General features: G+C 38.0%; 1 protein-coding gene across 11 annotated transcripts in view; it reads left to right on the top strand.

Moving 5' to 3' along the window:
- Nucleotides 1-18,353, top strand: part of LOC107094597 (ELKS/Rab6-interacting/CAST family member 1-like) — a 123,357-nt gene that overhangs the window by 89,306 nt on the left and 15,698 nt on the right. For 7 of the 11 annotated variants that reach the window (XM_015390315.1, XM_015390316.1, XM_015390310.1 and 4 more), the window contains one exon: nucleotides 7,579-7,764. In XM_015390315.1, the coding sequence (XP_015245801.1) occupies nucleotides 7,579-7,764 (186 nt within the window). Of the gene's footprint in view, nucleotides 1-7,578; nucleotides 7,765-18,353 lie in introns of those variants that run through there. The other 4 variants (XR_001481686.1, XR_001481684.1, XR_001481683.1 and 1 more) reach the window with 1 other exon arrangement.

The following is an 18,353-nucleotide window of genomic DNA, read 5'->3' as shown; positions in this document are numbered from 1 at the left end:
TCCATGTTTCACAGTAGAGACGGTGTTCTAGATATGCTTCTTTTTTCAGTCCGTAAACATAGAGCTAGTGTGTCTAGACAAAATGTTCATTTTTTTGTCTCATCTGTTCATAGGGCATTCTCCCAGCTTTGTGGTTTGTCAGAATTTTAAACTGGCTTTTTTATTCGTTGAAAACAAAGTTGTCCCTGTCGGTCGTCTCTCAAACAATGGACGGTGCAATCGGACATTGAGATTCCTTGAACTTGAAGCTCTCATTTAAGAAGGTTTCAATCATTCCTCTTCTCTAGAAGGTTTTTGGCTCTTTTAGCCACATCCAGGGAGTTTGGCTAAGCCCCATAGATCCTAAATTTCTAAATATGTGCAGCTGTAGTCACAGTTGTTTGGATATGCTCCTATAGTCTTTACCAGAATACTCTTGAGACAACTCTCTCCTTTGCTTCCTCTGGTCCATGTTGAGTGTGGTACACACCATCTCACCAAACAGCACAGTGACCATCTGTAGCCCTATTCATAGACCCATAGACATACTTTATTTTTATTTATTTATTTATTTTTTTCATAATTCTGCTTAAAAGTCATCTGACTTTTATCTGTTCAATTTCATAGAATTTTTCAGGTTCAAGTTATTTCTGTCGTTGGTTCGGTTGTTGGGTTTTTCTTTCATTAAACGACAATTTTGTCCACATGGATATGAGTGCAGCAGTTTGTCTGTGTCCTGCTTTGACAGGTAACCTTCTATTTTAACAATGTTTTCTATGAAAGCAAGTGGAAATGTAACAGAATTTAGACCTGAGTCCAAAGCCTAACTACCTTGTTTTTATCGTCACATTTCTGACTCCTAAAGTATTGATTTCTGTCCTATCTATTAGTTACAAACTGACTCAGAGAATAGACATAAGGCTTTATTGCATCAGCAAACATGTGGCTAGAGATGTTATGGCCCACTATATTCTGAGATAAAGGAATTTTAATCAAACAGAGATGGCTCAAGAATGGATCCTTGGGGAAGGCCACAGTTTATTTTTGTTTACACAGATTTATAATTACCATATGACAAAAAGTAATCCCTTACTAGCAAATAGGACCTGAAAAACTGCTGAGCATGGCACCACACAATCCCACCCATTGTTGCAATCTATCAATCAGTGTGTTATGATCAGCAGTGTCAAACCCAGCAGTGCGATTGAGTTAGGGTGTATATTATTGTGTTTATACAAATGTAGTCACGGTCATGTGGTGTGCTCTAAACCTTTAGTAGAAATGGCTGAAGAGGTTGATGTTGATCATAAAGCTGTATGACTGAATTATTTTTGGAGATTCAGAGAAAGGGGACCATCAAAGAACTCTCCCACTGTGATCAGCCTAAGGGAAATGGTAAAAAAATCATATCTTAGAGTCTCCATAACAGTTTTTTTTCCTTTTTCTTTTTTTTTAAACCAGGGAGGCCTAGAAAAGATCAGGTTAGTCCTCGATTGTTCTCTTTCCTCTAGTGCAGTTACTGTAGTAGAGATTCCTGAATGCCTCTCTTTGGCGTTCTTTTATACTACAGTGAGAATCCTGCAGGGACATGTGAGGCTAATGAAATGGCTCAAGCTACCACTATGTCCCAAAGAAGGGTATTGGGATTGTTTTAAAAAGATGCTGAAAACCGCTGTAGACCCATTAACCACACCCAGAGATTATTTCAGCATAATTTCTGTTAAAAAAGCTTTGAGATTTTTTTTGTTTCTGTCTTTTCTTTTGCTAAATTCACAGTGTTTAGATCAGATTTCAGTTTTTGTTTTCATATTTCTTTTTATGATTTCCAAATCTTGTTTTCCACTTGGACACATTTTAGGAGACAAAATAAATGGCTGCTGTTGTTCCTTTGCTGTGAAAGTATTTACCAAATCACTTCATTCATTCCTTTCTTTGTGTCTGCTTCTAGTTTGTCTTGTGTTTGATCCTCAGAGCTTTGCTGCAGGTCTGGAAAGTGTCGACAGGGATTTTTTTTTTTTACTGTTTGACAGAATAGTATAAATTAGAACGTGTGAGATAGCAGCTGTTGACCACATGCAAGGTTTATTTTGGGGCTATAAAACAAACTCTGTTGAAGTGTCTTCATATAGGCAGCATATAATTTTTGCAAGCCAGAATATAAAACCCTGCAGTCTTATATTCCATCCTTTGCTCCTCACTTCTCCTCATAACTCCCTTTTTCCACTGAACGGAAATGGACAGCAATAGATTTTTTAATAGACTGTTTCCTACAGGGAGCTTTTCTGTGGAAAATACTGCAACCAAAGCTTCTCTCTGTGCTGATAAGAGTCCTAAATTGCGATGCATTTCCATCTGTGTACTGCAGCGGCACTTGCCTTAACATTGAAATATCTGGATGTATACATTTTATGTACGCCTGTTTGTGTTGGTGGCGGGTTTGATCCAAGAAGGTGCTTTTTATGGGTCGTGGAGATAATCAGGAGCAGCTCTGAATAACATTCAGTGTGTACATGTGTAGGCGTGCATCACCGTGTCTGTGGTCGCTTTCAATAAGGTGAAATTAAAGGTGACAGATCCTCTGATTCACTGTCAGCTTTAATTGCAGATTTAGTGCAGAGAGGAGCGTTTGCAAAGAATATTTTAGCATTAAAAACACCCACATCCACATTGTTTCCTTTGCTTGTCAGCTTTGTAAATCACGAGAAGTTACTGAATAATAAGCATTGTGTCCACGTGGAGTCTTATGTTTTTGGCTTCATTCAGGTCACATCTAAGGAAGTTTTCATTCTCGCTAGAAATATAACGGATTGCCGGGACAGTAAATATGCTTGCAGATTTTCTTTTGTAAAAAAAAGGGGAAAACAATAAATTTTATAATAGATGAATAATATTTCACAGTTTCACCTTCTACAAGTACAGACGCATCCATTGTGTGAGTGAACAATGCTGGTGTTGTCATTGACTAAACAATTATTCTCCGTCTAACTGGCTTGAACGACAGATATAGTTAAAAAGTGTTTTACAAATGTTTGATATCAGCTCATTTATTGGAGAATGAGCAATGGGGACAGTGATTTTAGTCTTTTAAAGTCCAGTTTATAAATAAGATTATATATTGTCCACGTATATGTTTATGCATTTAGCAGATGCATTTAGTAGACACAATGTTACAGTTATCATCACTATCTCAATAAGTTCTCTAGAGGAAAATTCCTAGTCAGAATCAGTGGTGACAGCAAAGAGGGAAGTGCAGAAAGGGTAGTTGAGTGGTACAGAGGTGTAGGTAAGAATTAGGATAGGAGATGCTCTTTAAAGAGGTTGGTCTTTAGGAGTTGAAAATAGACAGGGATGCTGCTGTTCTTGGAACAACCCATGAAAACAGTCTGGATTTTCCTAAGTGTGGTGTAGGCACTGCTAAAAGACAATCCATTGCTGAATGGATTTACTGAGTTGTGACATAAGCCTTTGCCAAAGGGTTCAATAGACGGGAGCCGTACCCTTAAGCACTTTGTAGGCTAGCATCAGCGACTTGTATTTGATGTGGGCAGCCAGGGGTAACTAACCTTGCAGGAGCCAGATAGAAGATATGTGTAGAACTGAGTTGAGTTCTGGAATGGCTGGTGCTGTGAAAAGGAGGGACGTCTACTAGCATACTTGGAGCTGATAGGGTGACGTCCCAGCTAGTACTGGCATTCCATAATACGCTTTCAGCCAATCACAGCAGCGAATCGTGACGTTTCAGACGTGCACCAGGAATGACAGGTGGTTTACTGAAATGTAGGCCATTGTTGGAAGTTTACAGAGAAGTCATCATGTCATCGTGCAATGATTTATGTAGAATTTGCAAGAAAAACCTCTGCATAAAAGGCTTACAGCGTAAGGTTAGTATCGACAGGTGAGTCCTCCAGCATAGCCACGTTTGTAATGCCCCAGCAAGGCCATTCTGACTGTCGTAATTCCGACATGTCCTGCCCCAAAAAAAACTGCTTGGATGTCATTGGCCCAACGCACTGGTTGTTACGAGATGGACTTATTAGTGTTGTGAGACTAAAAACTCAGATCTCGTGACAAGCAGAGCAAGGTGATGTGAGACAATTTGGCCCACCTTGACTATAATAGTCAAGGTGGGACACAACCACAGACTGCACCAGGAGCTGGGTAGCATGTTGGATTAGGAATGGCCAGATCTTTCTTATGGTAGTAGTGTCAAGCAACAAGATCGAGAAACAGAGGTAACATCATCTTAAAAGTTCAGCTGGTCATCAGTCATTATACCCAAGTTTCTTGCTGCCTTTAATCTGTCTTTGATTTAGTCAAAGACAGTGATCCAGTCTGGGTATAGTCTGGCATATGAAAGCCTTATTTCCAATTTTCTGAGCAAACCTCCTTGTTTGACTCCAACCTGTTACCTCGAACTGTTGGATTATATTAATTTCTTTGCTCCTTCCTTTTTTTTTCTTTTTTTTACCAGTTTTCTCTGCAGTCCTTGTATCTGACCGTGGCAGCACTGGTTCAGTGTTTGCTTAAAGAATTAGAAGAATGGACAAGTGAAGGACAAAAGAGCTAACACAGTATCATAATCATGTTGTTTGCACAACGAGAGACCTGTAACTAAACCTAGACAGAGTGCCGAGTTTTCAGCTAATAGATGTTTTCGAATCACTTTGGTTGAAATAAAATACTGTTTACATATGAAACCATGATTTTTCTGGCATTAGTCATAATTCCAATAAACAAAGTTAGGAACAAATTGTCTTTGTGGCAGACTTCCATAATAAATTGCCTAAAGATTTTATTTGATGTTCTGCTTAGTGTGTTGATTGTAGATTATTATAAATGCTTAAAGACTAAATCTCTTATAAAGTCTTAGAAAAATAAGAGGTTCAAATAAACCTCCCCAGAGGCAAATAGTAAATAAATTAAGAATGAGTTTTACAAAATGCCGTCTACTATAACATTTCTGACCAATACTGTGCATTTTTTTTCTCCCAAATAAGGTGTTTTGAAAAGAAAATGCTAAACGCTTCAGAACTGTACTATTGCGAAATTAGAACATTAAATAGAAGAGTTTGAAATGGCATCTGCAAAAAAAAAGCCAACAGACAAGATAACAATGTACAGATCTTTATATCTATTCTAGAAGCTGATCAGAGGGATGAGTAAAGAGCAATGATGGAGTTCACATGAGTGACAGGATCTTACTTTTTAATTCTGCTTGTGTGTTTGCACAGAGGGTTGGTGTGGACGACAGTGCTTTGTTAAATATAGCTCACTAACACACACTTACACTGCTGGCGCTCTTAAAATGCTTCCTCTGCACTTAAATCCTGGTATTCCACAAGGGGAAGAGTTCGGTCTGTTTGTTTTATCTGTGCGAGTGTGTGTCTGTCATGGGCACGTCTCATGGGGGGTCCTGTCTCAGATCCCTTAAACGCTTGCACCTCTTTCACTCCTCTCATCCTCGTTCCCACGCTAACCAGACACACATCTTGAATATATTGTTACCGTAGCCTGTTTATCACCTAATGTACTGTTTACAATGTAAAAACACAATTAACTGAAAAACAATGTAATGTAAAATAATTTTCCTTCTGCTATTTAGAAGCATTTTCTATGGATTACACAGTAAAAAATAAAGATTTTCTGTCTGTAAAATCTGAAAATATGAAAGACATATAAAATTTAGTAGTGTTTGGTTTGGTGTAATGCCACTGCCCAGCCTTTTTTTAGACATAACACTGCATTTTAAGGCATATTTTAAGTCTTTGTAGTTTTTAGTAGTGTTATTACTACAGTAACACCCGGTGCCTTGTAATTATACAGATATAATTCAGTGTATTTTAGTGGTTTTACGTGATAGAGCAACACAAAGTCCAACATTGTGAAGGGAAGGAGGAAATGTCCATATGGTTTATATTCATAAAAATGTGAGGAGCATTTGCATTCAACTCTTCTGAGTCAGACCTTGTTAAACCACATTCTGCTATAATTAAAGCGCCATGTCTCTAAAGGCTTTGCCCATCAAATAAACTGAAATGTTTCTGCATCCCTTTTACATGTTTCTAGGTTTTGTTGTTTGTTGTGATTTTCTGGACTTTGACTAGGCCATTACAATAAAAGCTGTTGAGGGGTGTCCTCGCTATTTCCTCTGCAAGCAGACAGAGCTATGTGTGTTAAAACACCAGATTATTTAATCCTCTACTTCTCCTTTATCCTGTGGGGTTCTACAGGGCTCAGTCGTAGGTCTCCTTCTTTGCTCCTTCTGTTTGCCCCTATTGTCAGGGTTCCTGTGTGTTAGTGAGTGCGAGTTATGCATCTTCATTCAGAGAGGATCTTTGGGGAGAACCTGCATAGCCTACACAGGTGAAGATAATGTTCTTAATCAGAGTGCTGGACTTTATAGAGCAGCAGAGCCTTTACTCAGGGTTGGTTTCTTGTGTGTAGTAGAAGTTTGTCATTTCCTTCTAGTCTCTAGTTTCTTCTCAAGTATTTTCCCCTTACGTTGTTGGTTTTTGTTTGGTTTTCAGTATTTTTGTATTTTTTCCTCTGTTCCCTTCGGACTTTTATTAAATTATCTAAACTCATCCGTGCCAACTCCTCTCTGTATTTGGGTCCTCAAAACCTCCACACAACCTGACACCTATGGGTTCTATACTTTAAAAGTGTAGGAGTGATTTTCATTGTGATGCCGGCAACAGTCAAGTGAATGATTTATTGTTATTTTTAAACGTTGTGTTCTTAATATTTTGTATAATATTTTTACTTTATTATGTGCAGCACTGTTGCAGCCTTGGTTACTTTAAAATAGATAAATAAGGTAGTAGGTAGGGTGTGTTGTGTCACAGTTTTAGACCAAACATACCGGTATAATTTTTTTCATCATCTATTCAGAGCACATTTACTTTAACCTGTGAATAAACCTAATGGGACTCTTTATGATCATCTCAGTACAAGCAGTGAGTTAATTTTACCCAATGGAACCTTCATGCTAAATAGGTGCCTTCTCAAGCCATTGTGTTGCACTGGGTACAGTGTTGGTAAAATAGCAGTGTTCTCAAAGAACATGTTAGACATATCTGCAGATTTAAGGAGTGTTTATTTTTTTAAAATGTGTCGTTATTGTCCCTCCACTCCACAGTTACACTCTGCTTTCTCTCAGCAGCTTAATTTTAATTAAATGCATTGATGTTTAAGGTAATAACACCACAAAATAATAACTCCAAATGTTATTAAACATCAAACAAGCCCTTTGAGTAATCACTCGAGGATGTTTTGGTACTGGTTGCATTTGAATTCAGTACCAAAATGATTTCCTGTATCCCAATGTTTTATCACTTTTTGATGAGTAATGGTTAACATCTCTGGCATCCATAGTCCACTAACTCTGTAAACTTCACTCATTACTTTGTACCATTGATGGTTGTAATTGATTGTTTGTACTTTCCACATTGAAGTGTCTTTCAAGTCTGTGTTTCACCTTCTTCCAACCATATCTGCATGCCTTTCTCTTTCCTCGACTATTAAACTAACCATTATTACTGTTTTTTTTTTCCATTTTTATTTGTATTAATTAAATATTTTTTTCTGCCCTTCCTATAGATTCTCTCTCCTCTCCTGGACCTGCATCAGAACCGCAATAAACTGAAGCTGTACATAAGTCACCTGACCTCTCTGTGTCAGGAGCGAGATCCAATCATATTGCAGGACTTTGCCCCGCCCCCAGCTTATCACCGCTCTGACTCCGCCTCTTGGCACACGCAGCTGCACAGCATGACGGAGGAGCAGGTGACAGAGTTTGTTTTTCTTTTTGCATCATTGTTTATCTTTCTTTCTATGTACAGTGATTGAAAATAAGTATTTGAACACTCTGCTATTTGGCAAGTTCCCCCACATAGAAATCAAGGAAGGGTCTGAAATGTCATCGTAGGTGCATGTCCACTGTGAGAGACATAATTTAGAAAATATCCAGAAATCACAATGTATGATTTTCTAACTATTTATTTGTATGATACAGTTGCAAATCATTATTTAAACGCCTGAGAAATTCCATGTTAATATTCGGTACAGTAGCCTTTGTTTGCAATTAAAGAGGTCAAATATTTCCTGTAGTTTTTCACCAGGTTTGCACACATTGGTGAGTGTAGGCCTAGTGGTTAGAGCAGTGTGCTTGGGCTCTGAGAAGGTTGCAAGTACCCGCTTCGACTCCCGCAGCCTGCACTCTGGGTCCCTGAGCAAGTGCCTTAACCCCAAACTGCTCCCTGGGCGGCACACAATGGCAGCCCTCTGCTCCCCTAGGGGATGGGTTAAATGCAGAGTTAATTACGTTGCTTTGTACTTAACAATAAAGTTGAATTCTATTCTATTTTACAATGCAGGATGGATTTTGGCCCACTCTTCCATATAGATCTTCTCTAGATCAGTCAGGTTTCTGGGCTGTCAGAGAAACACAGAGTTTGAGCTCCCTCCAAAGATTCTGTATTGGGTTTAGGTCTAGAGACTGGCTAGCCCATGCCAGAACCTTGATATGCCTCTTCTAGAGCTACTCCTTGGTTATCCTGGCTTTATATTTCAGGTTATACAGTTCAGTCGGACCGTCACGTGCAAAAAAATACCTCCAAAGCATGATGCTACCACCTCCATGCTTTTCAGTAGGGATGGTGTTCTTGGGAAGCTACTCATCGTTGTTCTAACTATTATGGTCTCACCTGATCTCATGGCTTTCTCCCATGACTCCTCTGGATCATTCAAATGGTCAGTGACAAACGGGCCTTGATGTGCTGATTTAAGCAGGGGAACCTTCTGTGCCATACATGATTTCAAACCATGATGTCTTAGTGTATTACCAACAGTAACCATGGAAACTGGGGTCCCAGCTCATTTTCAGGTCATTGACCAGCTCCTCCTGTGTAGTTCTGGGCTGATTTCTCACCTTTCTTAGGATCCTTGAGACCCCACGAGGTGAAATCTTACATGGAGCCCCAGTCCGAGGGAGATTGACAGTCATGTTTAGTTTCTTCCATTTTCTAATGATTGCTCCAAAGGTGCACCAAGCTGCTTGGCAATTTCCCTACCGCCCTTTTCAACCTTGTGGAGGCGTGCAATTTAGTCTTTGGCGTCTCTGGACAGCTCTTTGGTCGTTGCCATGTTAGCAGTTGGATTCTTACTGATTGTATTGGGCGGACAAGTGTCTTTATGTAGCTAACGACCTCCAACAGGTGCATCTAATTTAGGATAATAAATAGAGTGGATGTGGACATTTTGAAGGCAGACTAACAGGACTTTGAGTGTTAGGATTCTAGCTCATAGACAGGTGTTCAAATACGTATTTGCAGCTGTAACACACAAATACATAGTTAAAAAAATCTTATATTGTGATTTATGGATTTTTCTCTTCTTCATGTCATGTTTTTTGATCTCTGTCACAGTGGACATGCACCTACGATGACAATTTCAGACCCTTCCATGATTTCTAAGTGGAAGATCTTGTAAAATAGCAGGGTGTTCAAATACTTATTTTCCTCCCTGTATCTGAGGTTTTTAGGCTAATTATTACCCAGAACCTGGATCAAATTCACCACTTCTTCAGGTTCTAAAACTAGTCTGAGTGTGTCTGAGTTCTTTTTGTTGACATATGAATTTTGGCATGCGTATGAGTGAGATTCAAGGCCCACACTGGCTGGCTTGGGAGGTTTTCTGGCAATAGTTTTGACGTTTCTGAAATATTTACTCCAACGGGTCTCTTGTTGACAAGCAACTGGCTGCAGAACAAATACTGGATAAGACATTTATCTGACCGTACAGTGCAGGGATTGAACTCTACTTCAGGTTTCTGACAGGATGAGGAAGGTGGGTTCATGTGCACCGCAGCAAGACAGTGGAAGAGGTTCTGTTTTGCTGAAGAAATCAAGGCAGAATTGGGGCTCAGGGAAATGCCTACATGTTGTTTCATTATCATGGTTACCACTTGTGTTTTCAGGCTTTCAATATAAACAGTGCATTATTCAATTAAACAAATTGGGTCTGTCTAAGGCTTCCTCTTTCTCCATATTGAAAACATATCAGCTAAAACATGGTTGCTACATGTGGTACGCATTGAAACCGGTAACTATAGACGCAGACACACTTGCAGAGCTCAGTAACAAAGTGTGCGGTTTGGTTACCAGTTTCCTACAGTCTCCATGAAAGCCTTATTGTACGTCTCAGTGCTGAGAAACGTCTCTGTTTAGCAGGAGCGCTTCACATATGGAGCGGCTCGGTTTCCTGTCGCTTTGAATAAACTTGGAAAATACAGAATCAAGCTGTCATTTTATCCCAATGCATATAAAACAATCCGAGGGACTTTCTCAGACAGAGAAAACATAATGCATATTTTTCATCATCAGCCTGAAATGCAGACTTTATTTTGCGGTCAGGAGGCCAGACATTAGCTTTCAAATGCAAAAGCGCGCTCTATTAAAACTGATTATGTGGGCAGCTGTTAAAGCTTATCTAAGAAGGAATGCAGCCTGCAGTGTATTATTTTCAGAGAGAACCGAAAAATATTTGATCCATAACAGTTCTCATGGTTACAAACCAGCCAAATGTACAGCTGGGATGAAAAATGATCCTAACTAACTTTCTAATAAATCGACCCAACTTCATTGCCTTTTCATTTTCTAAATTGTACTCTTAGGGCCGGATTTATCAAGATCCAATTTTGCGTGCAGTAATTTGCGCTCGCAAACTGGAATTTTGCGCGAGGGGCTGAACCATGGTTTGCGGGTGATTTAACAAGAGTATTTGCGTAACTGGTGGCAGGTGCAAAACTGTTGGAGACGCCCTATTTAAATGATGGTTTTGCGCGTTTTGTGGTTTGCGGCAAAGTAGTTTGTAGTATGTACAAACAAGTGCATTAGGAAATTTAAATCTTACAGTGACCCCCAACAAAAAAAATAAATAAGTAAGTAAATAAATAAATAAATATATATATATATATATATATATATATATATATATAAATTGGCAACCTTTATTCCCTAAGGTGGTATGTGCTGCAGTAAAAAAAACAACAACAAAAAAACAGGTGTTTTGTATTGGCCTGTGACTGTGGATGAGATCCCCGCAGCATTTGGCACGTTGCTCCACAGGCGCAGGGGGAGAACCCCGACCCCGTCGGACAGCACTTCTGAAAAAACGAGATTGGGAGATCCCAGCTCTCGCTGCAACCGTACGCTGGAATGACCCAGATGCAAAAAAGTGCAATGTTGCAAGGAGTTTTGTGATATCTGGTATTGCGTGGGTCCTCCTTGTGGCTGGCTCCAAATCCATTCTGAGTTCCCCCAACAGCTCCAAAATGGCAATGCTGGATAAACGACATGTTTTGATGATCGTTTCCTCCTTCATTGCAAAAATATTCACACGGAGTGAAAAAATGCGTTCTCTGCGTCTCCTTGCTCCATTTCGATGTCTCCTTCTTGCGACAATAACCGCTGCCATGTGTGCGCAATTACGCATACAGACCATTTGCACCTTCTTTTGAAACGTGTTAAATATAGAGTCAGATACCGTTAGCAAAATTGCGTTCAGGTTTGATAAATCACTTTGCGAGTGCTAAATTAATATATTTACATGTTCTCCTCCCACAAGACGCACTTTAGCGTGTAAACGCCCCATATTGCATATTCATTGCAGAAAAAGTACTAAATGGATAAGAGGCGCTATTTAGCACGTTTTAAAGACCAAATCCTTTTAGCACGCTGTTGATAGATCAGTTTGTACATTTTTTAGCGTGCGCAGTGAAATAGCTCACGTTTTAATACACGCAAACCTTTGATAGATCCGGCCCTTAGTAAGAAGCCCTGCTTTATCACACAACAATCAGCAATGGATAATAAATATTCTTTTCTGTTGAACTTTTCCACTTTTTTCACATTACAGGCACAAAAAATAATTGAACTGTGATTTTCTATTAAACCAAAACAAATAGAAAGATGATAATCAGCATTTTTATTCAGCCCCATTTAATCTGATACCTGCAAATTAAAATAGCCTTTGATTCAATCTAATCATCACTATATCCAGCTGTTTAGATTATTAAAGAGAGTTATGAAGCATCATGATTAGCAAATAATTCAGCAGACAGCTGAAAAAAAGACAGGTTTAGGAGTTTTAGAGAAGTTAATAACATTAAAATGATATCTTCAGGTTTGAAATCTTACTATTCTGGTGATTTGTTAAATTTGTCTGAGTGACTGAAGTGACGTTACATTAAAACCTCTAGATGAAGAGCAGGGATCTAACCGCTAATAGACATGTATAGAGAAAGTGTTTTATTTTGTCTGTTTTTTAATGCACTGCTGGAAGAGGTTTAATGAGTCAGACTATGTCTGACTCATTAAACCTCCTAATACTTTCATTACATTCTGTGAGTGGAGGCCATATTGGATTCAGCATTCTCAACCTGGTTCTAGATTGATTGACTAACTTTATTGATCTCACAGTAGATATTTACTTGTTAAATCAGCTCAAATGGTCAAAGAAGAGGAATGTGCCAAAGGAAGAAACGGGTGCATTGAATATATATACAGTATATACAGTGCGTCCACATATGAGTTTTTTTTTTTGTTTTTGTTTTTTATAGTAGGATCAATATACAGGGTTATTGCAAAGGGTGTTTATTCTGGTATTTATATGGATGGATATATATATATTTTTTCTCTTATGCCCCAGTTCTGCCCTTCTTTGTGTTCATATGTCGCATATAAATCTAATGAAATACATCAACTCCTATGGTACAAAATCTAGAAAGTATGACGAGTTCGGATACCGCTATGTGGTGCTAAATGCTGCATCCATCAGAAAGATAACTTCTGTGTTCAAACCCAAATCTAAATACTTTGTGTTGTAGCCTGTGAGCAGAATTACCTTATAATCGGCTGCCTTTAAGCATCCTAGTTCTGCCACCTGATCTTAATCCTTTGGAAAATTAACCCCATTACTCAGTTTCTCTCATATAGTTCAGATCTTTACACAATAAACCCTAAATCTCATTCTTGTCATTATTTGTTATGAATTCTGTTTTTATAAAGGCGCTAAAGAAAATTATCATAATGGTTCCCATTAGAAAATAAAAAATAAAAATGCTCCTTAGTAGTTATATTAACATCTTCATACTTTGCGCTGGTTTACCCTTAAAAAATAAACTAGATAGATTTTGAGTTTTAAAGCTTTATTAGGTCACTTTTGCTGTTTATATTAAACTAAATCAGGACAATGTCATACATATTTAATTTACCACATCTCACATCTTTATCTTATCAGTTTAAGGTTTTATTTTTCATTACTTCACTTTTAAAGTGAAAGAGACAGTATTGGCTGCTACAGCCTCCTGACTGTATGGCTAATATCACCCACAATCCGAGCTGCGTTCATTTTCTACATATAGTTGTTTATGTTGGAGAGAAATGCTGAAGCCGTCCTGATTATATTTAACGATGTTAATAGAAAATAGCAAATTTTTTTAAACGGATGGAGAACTGCTTCTATAAGACTTCCTGCAAAACAGTAACATAAACTGCTGCTGTAACCGGGAGCAAACATGCTAACATTAAGTAGCAGAAGTTATCACCAAACTGTGGTGAATAAAAACATTAAGTAATGACCACAAAAATAAAAATAAAGACTTTGTATCCAATTCATTTATTTGATAAAGTGTCAGACAGGTTTCAAGAAACGCTTAAACTTAAAGGACTGTGATCTTTTTTATGAACTTCTCCAGTAAAGATTGAATGTTAGAATAAAAAAGGTTTTATTTAAAATATGCTTCCTATTTTTTATCATTTCCATTATGTTCTGTTTTCTTCTGGCCTTGCCGTCTCCTACCACTCCCTCTTTTATGCTTGCTCCCCCTGGAGTCATTGCATTAACTCTGTATTTCCTATTCACATCTCGTTCACTGCATGTCGGTGCTGTTTTTGAGGTTTTAAAGCCCTTACAAGAAGTATTTTGGGGTGGGAGGTTTCTCTTGACAGCAATTCCCTTCACAATTTGAATCTTTCTGCTTAATGCTCAGGCCAGACTCACCCAGACTCAGGCAGTGCCACTTGGCACAATGCATGAGGGGTTTTTGTTGTTTATTTTTTTTTTTTTTTCGTTTTGTTGTTTTTTTTTTACCTACCACTTGGCAAAATGCATAATGTTTTTTTTTTCTAGCTACCAACAATGCTTACACACAATCACAAAGAGCACAGCAGTCGTCTTTTATTCAGGGCCGTGTTTCTCATTTTCCTTCATCATTTGTCGCCATCACCCTGACTGACCCTGTTAATACACACTGAGACTGGCACACAGACTCCCTCCAGACCACCGGGCCACAGCGTGCCAGCCTCTCTGCTCTGTTTTGTGGCGGCTGTGTGTGTTTTACAAGCCTTTACTTGGCTCTGTTAAAATGCATGGCACTCTGTAAAGACATTAGCTTTGCGCTAAAATAGCATGTAGGACACAAACTTAGAAAATTCTGTACATGATTTTTACAACTGAGCAGCGAGGGCTTCAGTACATGAGTTAAATGTGTTGTCTTTTCATACACAGTAGTTCAAACACTTATTTCCACCTGCAGTGTAGAAAACCTCACACACAGAGCTATGAACCTCTCATCTATAACAGCAGGTATAACAATAAAACATTTTCATTCTACAAATAAAGGTTTGGGAATTAAAGGATTTTGGTATCTAATGTTTAGAAGTATCAAGTATTACTAAATGTCTTTGGAAATATAGTAGCCGGACATGTTTATTGCCAAGAAGCTCTTAGGGTCGCTGATGTTGCATTAACAAAATTGAGATGATAACTGTGATTCTATAGTTAGTAACTTCAGTTTTTCCTAATAGTTTATTTTACCACAGGAACAATGCAAAAAATGTTTCTAATTTCATACATTTTTGGAAATGTCTGTTTCTCGCTCTTGTTCCCTGAACTGATGACAGTTTGGTCCAGGGTTCAGCATTATTTTCATCCTGAACCTTTTATCATAATGAAAGTGCTCTATATTGCTGGGTTGTTTTTTTATGGTTTTGTTTTTTAAACAGACCATAAAACATGAATTTAGTTTGGTTGTGGAGTTCTAACTAAATATAAATCCAATTTTTTCACTTTATCAAAATATTTTACAGAGATCTCTACTGTACCTTTACTCCACACAACATTACTATGTGGTGAGGACTGAGGAAAAATACCTCTATTGGCCGTTCAAATTTGAACAGGCGCTTTAAAAAGATTTACTAGCAGTGATTCCATTAACCATTAAATAGAGCAAATTATGATTGTTTTTCAATAAAACTTGGTGTTTTTTTCTGTTGTATTGAAATTTGTTTATTTCGCAAAACTGCAATTGGAAAAAAAAAAATTTCACGAGTCACATGATCTGCAACTGGACCTTAATGCCTTGCAAAAACACGAAGTAGACCAGAAGGGATGAAGGCACCCTCTAGATCCGTGGCTGAAATATGGATATGTCTGTATGTTTTACATCTACTACTGCCATGCTGTTTTTTAGAGGCATTGCATGAATAAATGTATTAATTTGCAATTTTAACCATATTTGTTATTAAATGGAAGTGCAGAAATTTTGAAACATGTTTTAAATTTGCAGACAGTTTATCATATTTGTAATGGAAAGACAGCTACTGTTGGTCTCTGCTGACAAAAGATGCAGACTTTGAATTATTTCTTGGCTTTAAATTTACTCCAGTATGCTGTTGAAGATTCTTAGTCATGCAGGTCCCCATAACAAAGGGGTGGACCTGTTTTTGGTTCAATTTGCATGTTTTCTAAGCCATATCAAGGTTTTTGTTGAGCTACTCTATAAAGCCTGGAGCTCAAGCTATTCCAGACATTTTGAATTGAGAAAGCTTTCTGGATGGGAAGAGAAACATCTTCAAATTTGAAAAAAAAAGTCCAGTGGTTTATTTTTAGCATTTTTTATATAGTAAAAAACAACTTTTATATAGTAGTTTGGTTGCAGCCCTTCACAGAGCCAATGTGTAAAGTTTCCTGGATGATCCACTCACACATAAACAGCATCACTCCAGATGTGAACACCTTCATTATAGATCGAGATGGCTTCTTTCTGTCCAGCTTCAGAGTTACTCCGAGACATTAATATCTGCTGTGGCTTAGCAATCTGAATGCAGAGGATCCTGGAGCACACCAGATGGCTGATGTGACTCTTTAATTGGACATACCCTGGTTATATAAGTCAGTTCTATAAACAGGGTTATTATTTCAGCCTCATGTACTGGCGATTTAAAGCCAATTACACATCTGTTCTCTTAGATATTCTGATTAAATTATTTATCTCCAACTAATATATTTTTTAGTTCCTTGTTAAATAAACATTTTAGCTGGAACCCTCCTGGATTATCCTGATCAGTGCATTAGGTGATGTTTTATTTGAAGGTTATTTTCCCCTCCAGAAGGATGCACACCTTCATGTTTTTGGAGCTGATTGTAAAATATGATGTCACCTCATTGTGAAAGGCAATTTTTTTCATCACATACCAATGTAATGTATGCTTCCAAGCGCTTACATTGCTCTCCTGTCAGCCTAGCACATGATAAGCGATGTTTTAGAAAAGATAAAAAATGTTTTAATACATTTATTTTCTGTCTTTAATGTTTGGAGCAAACTCAAACCATATAAACTGCATGAAGCTGTACAGCGCAACTGGGGGGGGGGTGTATTTCCCACGTATGTAATGTGGAGACAGTGTGGATTGATAGATCAGATAAAGCGGAAGCGTATTTGTTCTGCACAAACATGTGAGTGACGGATGTCAAAAAGCTCTCACTGGAGATTTTCTTGAACCGCAGATGTTAGAGAATCGCACCAGATGTGGTTGAAGCTGGTAACATACTGTAAGGCAACTCTTTACTGTTTAGTCAGACTTTTCTGAAGCATGAAAGCAGTAGAGGCACACAGATTGGTCCTCCATACATACATTTAGACATTTACTGGGAAATGTTTGCCTTTGCATATTTTCTTAATGAACCTAAGCATGCTTTTTCTCCCTTAATGTGCGTTAGCTTCATCTCTCTGTTTAGTCTCAGTTGGACTACAAAGTTCTGTCTTGTATGGTGAGGTTATCCTGAAAGCACGGTTTTCTCTACCATAGTCATAATAATAAGAAGCTTTATGGCTCAATGACGCCTCTAATGAGCACTGAAGAGAGCTGGCAGCAAATTTTTCCACTCTCCCTCACAAACTCAGGAAGTCTCTTTCTGTCCCTATTAAAGGCCTGAAATATGGTGGTTAAAGAAAAACGTATTTTTTGTGTTTTTATTCGTGCAAATGCATGTGGGTGTTGCGCCGCCTTACTGTTTGGAAGCTCTCTGGACCTTGTGGTGGATGTTTGCACTAGAGTATGTGTTACTGTAAGTCTATTTAAGTCCCCAGCTTGTACATTTGTGTGTCTTTGGTACCATAAAAATGAATGAAGTGTTACTGGCTGAAATGTCAGCGTGTGACTCTCTATCAGCTAAACTTTAAATAGTTCCAGGTTGGTAAGTGCGTGTTTTTTGGCCAGCTCAAACTGGAGAAACATCAGAAAAATGGGCTCTTGATCCAGTATGTACAACTCGGCAAGTTATTGCAATGAAAAAAAAAAAGCCACAAAATTACAGAATGTAGACGTCAGTCTTATACTGGGACGTCTTTATGTTAAAGAAAATAGGTTTGTGGGTTTACAACTTTTTTATACAATAAGATAAATGTTGGATGTTGTTAGAACAGATCAAAGTCCCCTTATAACTAACTATTGGTCCAGTAAGTAGTAACTTTTTGAGCTACAACTCAAATAAAGATTAAATTAAAACCTTTAGCAAAGCCTAGTTTTTGTATAATTTTCAAAAAGTCAAGTTATGTCTAATAAATTTGCATATCAATATAACATTTACTTCAATTATTCAAGATGACGTTTGGAATTCAGGTCAAATATAGATTCATTGTGGCTTTATACATTTCAAACTGATTTTAAGTATTCTGGTGATTATGAATTTTAAACAGTTAAAACAAAACTTAGTTTCTTAGACTCTTCAGCAGAAGGCCTTAACAAATTTGTGGACTAATATTGGTCGGTGATTCCACAGGAGTGATTGAATCAATTGCAGCACTGAGATCTAACAGGACAATACAGGTACGAGTCCATTCCCTGAGGATATGAGAACATCTTTATCAGAGCTGCTTTAATAAAATGATGTGTTCTAAAAACCCGACTGAAACTCTACAAAGGTTATTACATATGTAAGTAGTCACATGCTTTGTTAGAAAATATTTTCCTGAGAAGGAAGGAAGGAAGGAAGGAAGGAAGGAAGGAAGGAAGGAAGGAAGGAAGGAAGGA

This window comes from Cyprinodon variegatus, unplaced genomic scaffold, assembly GCF_000732505.1.
Source record: "Cyprinodon variegatus isolate N-32 unplaced genomic scaffold, C_variegatus-1.0 Scaffold493, whole genome shotgun sequence".
Classification (NCBI taxonomy): domain Eukaryota; kingdom Metazoa; phylum Chordata; class Actinopteri; order Cyprinodontiformes; family Cyprinodontidae; genus Cyprinodon; species Cyprinodon variegatus.
Note: the sequence above shows the minus strand (reverse complement) of the source record. Positions and strands in the feature narration are given on the sequence as shown.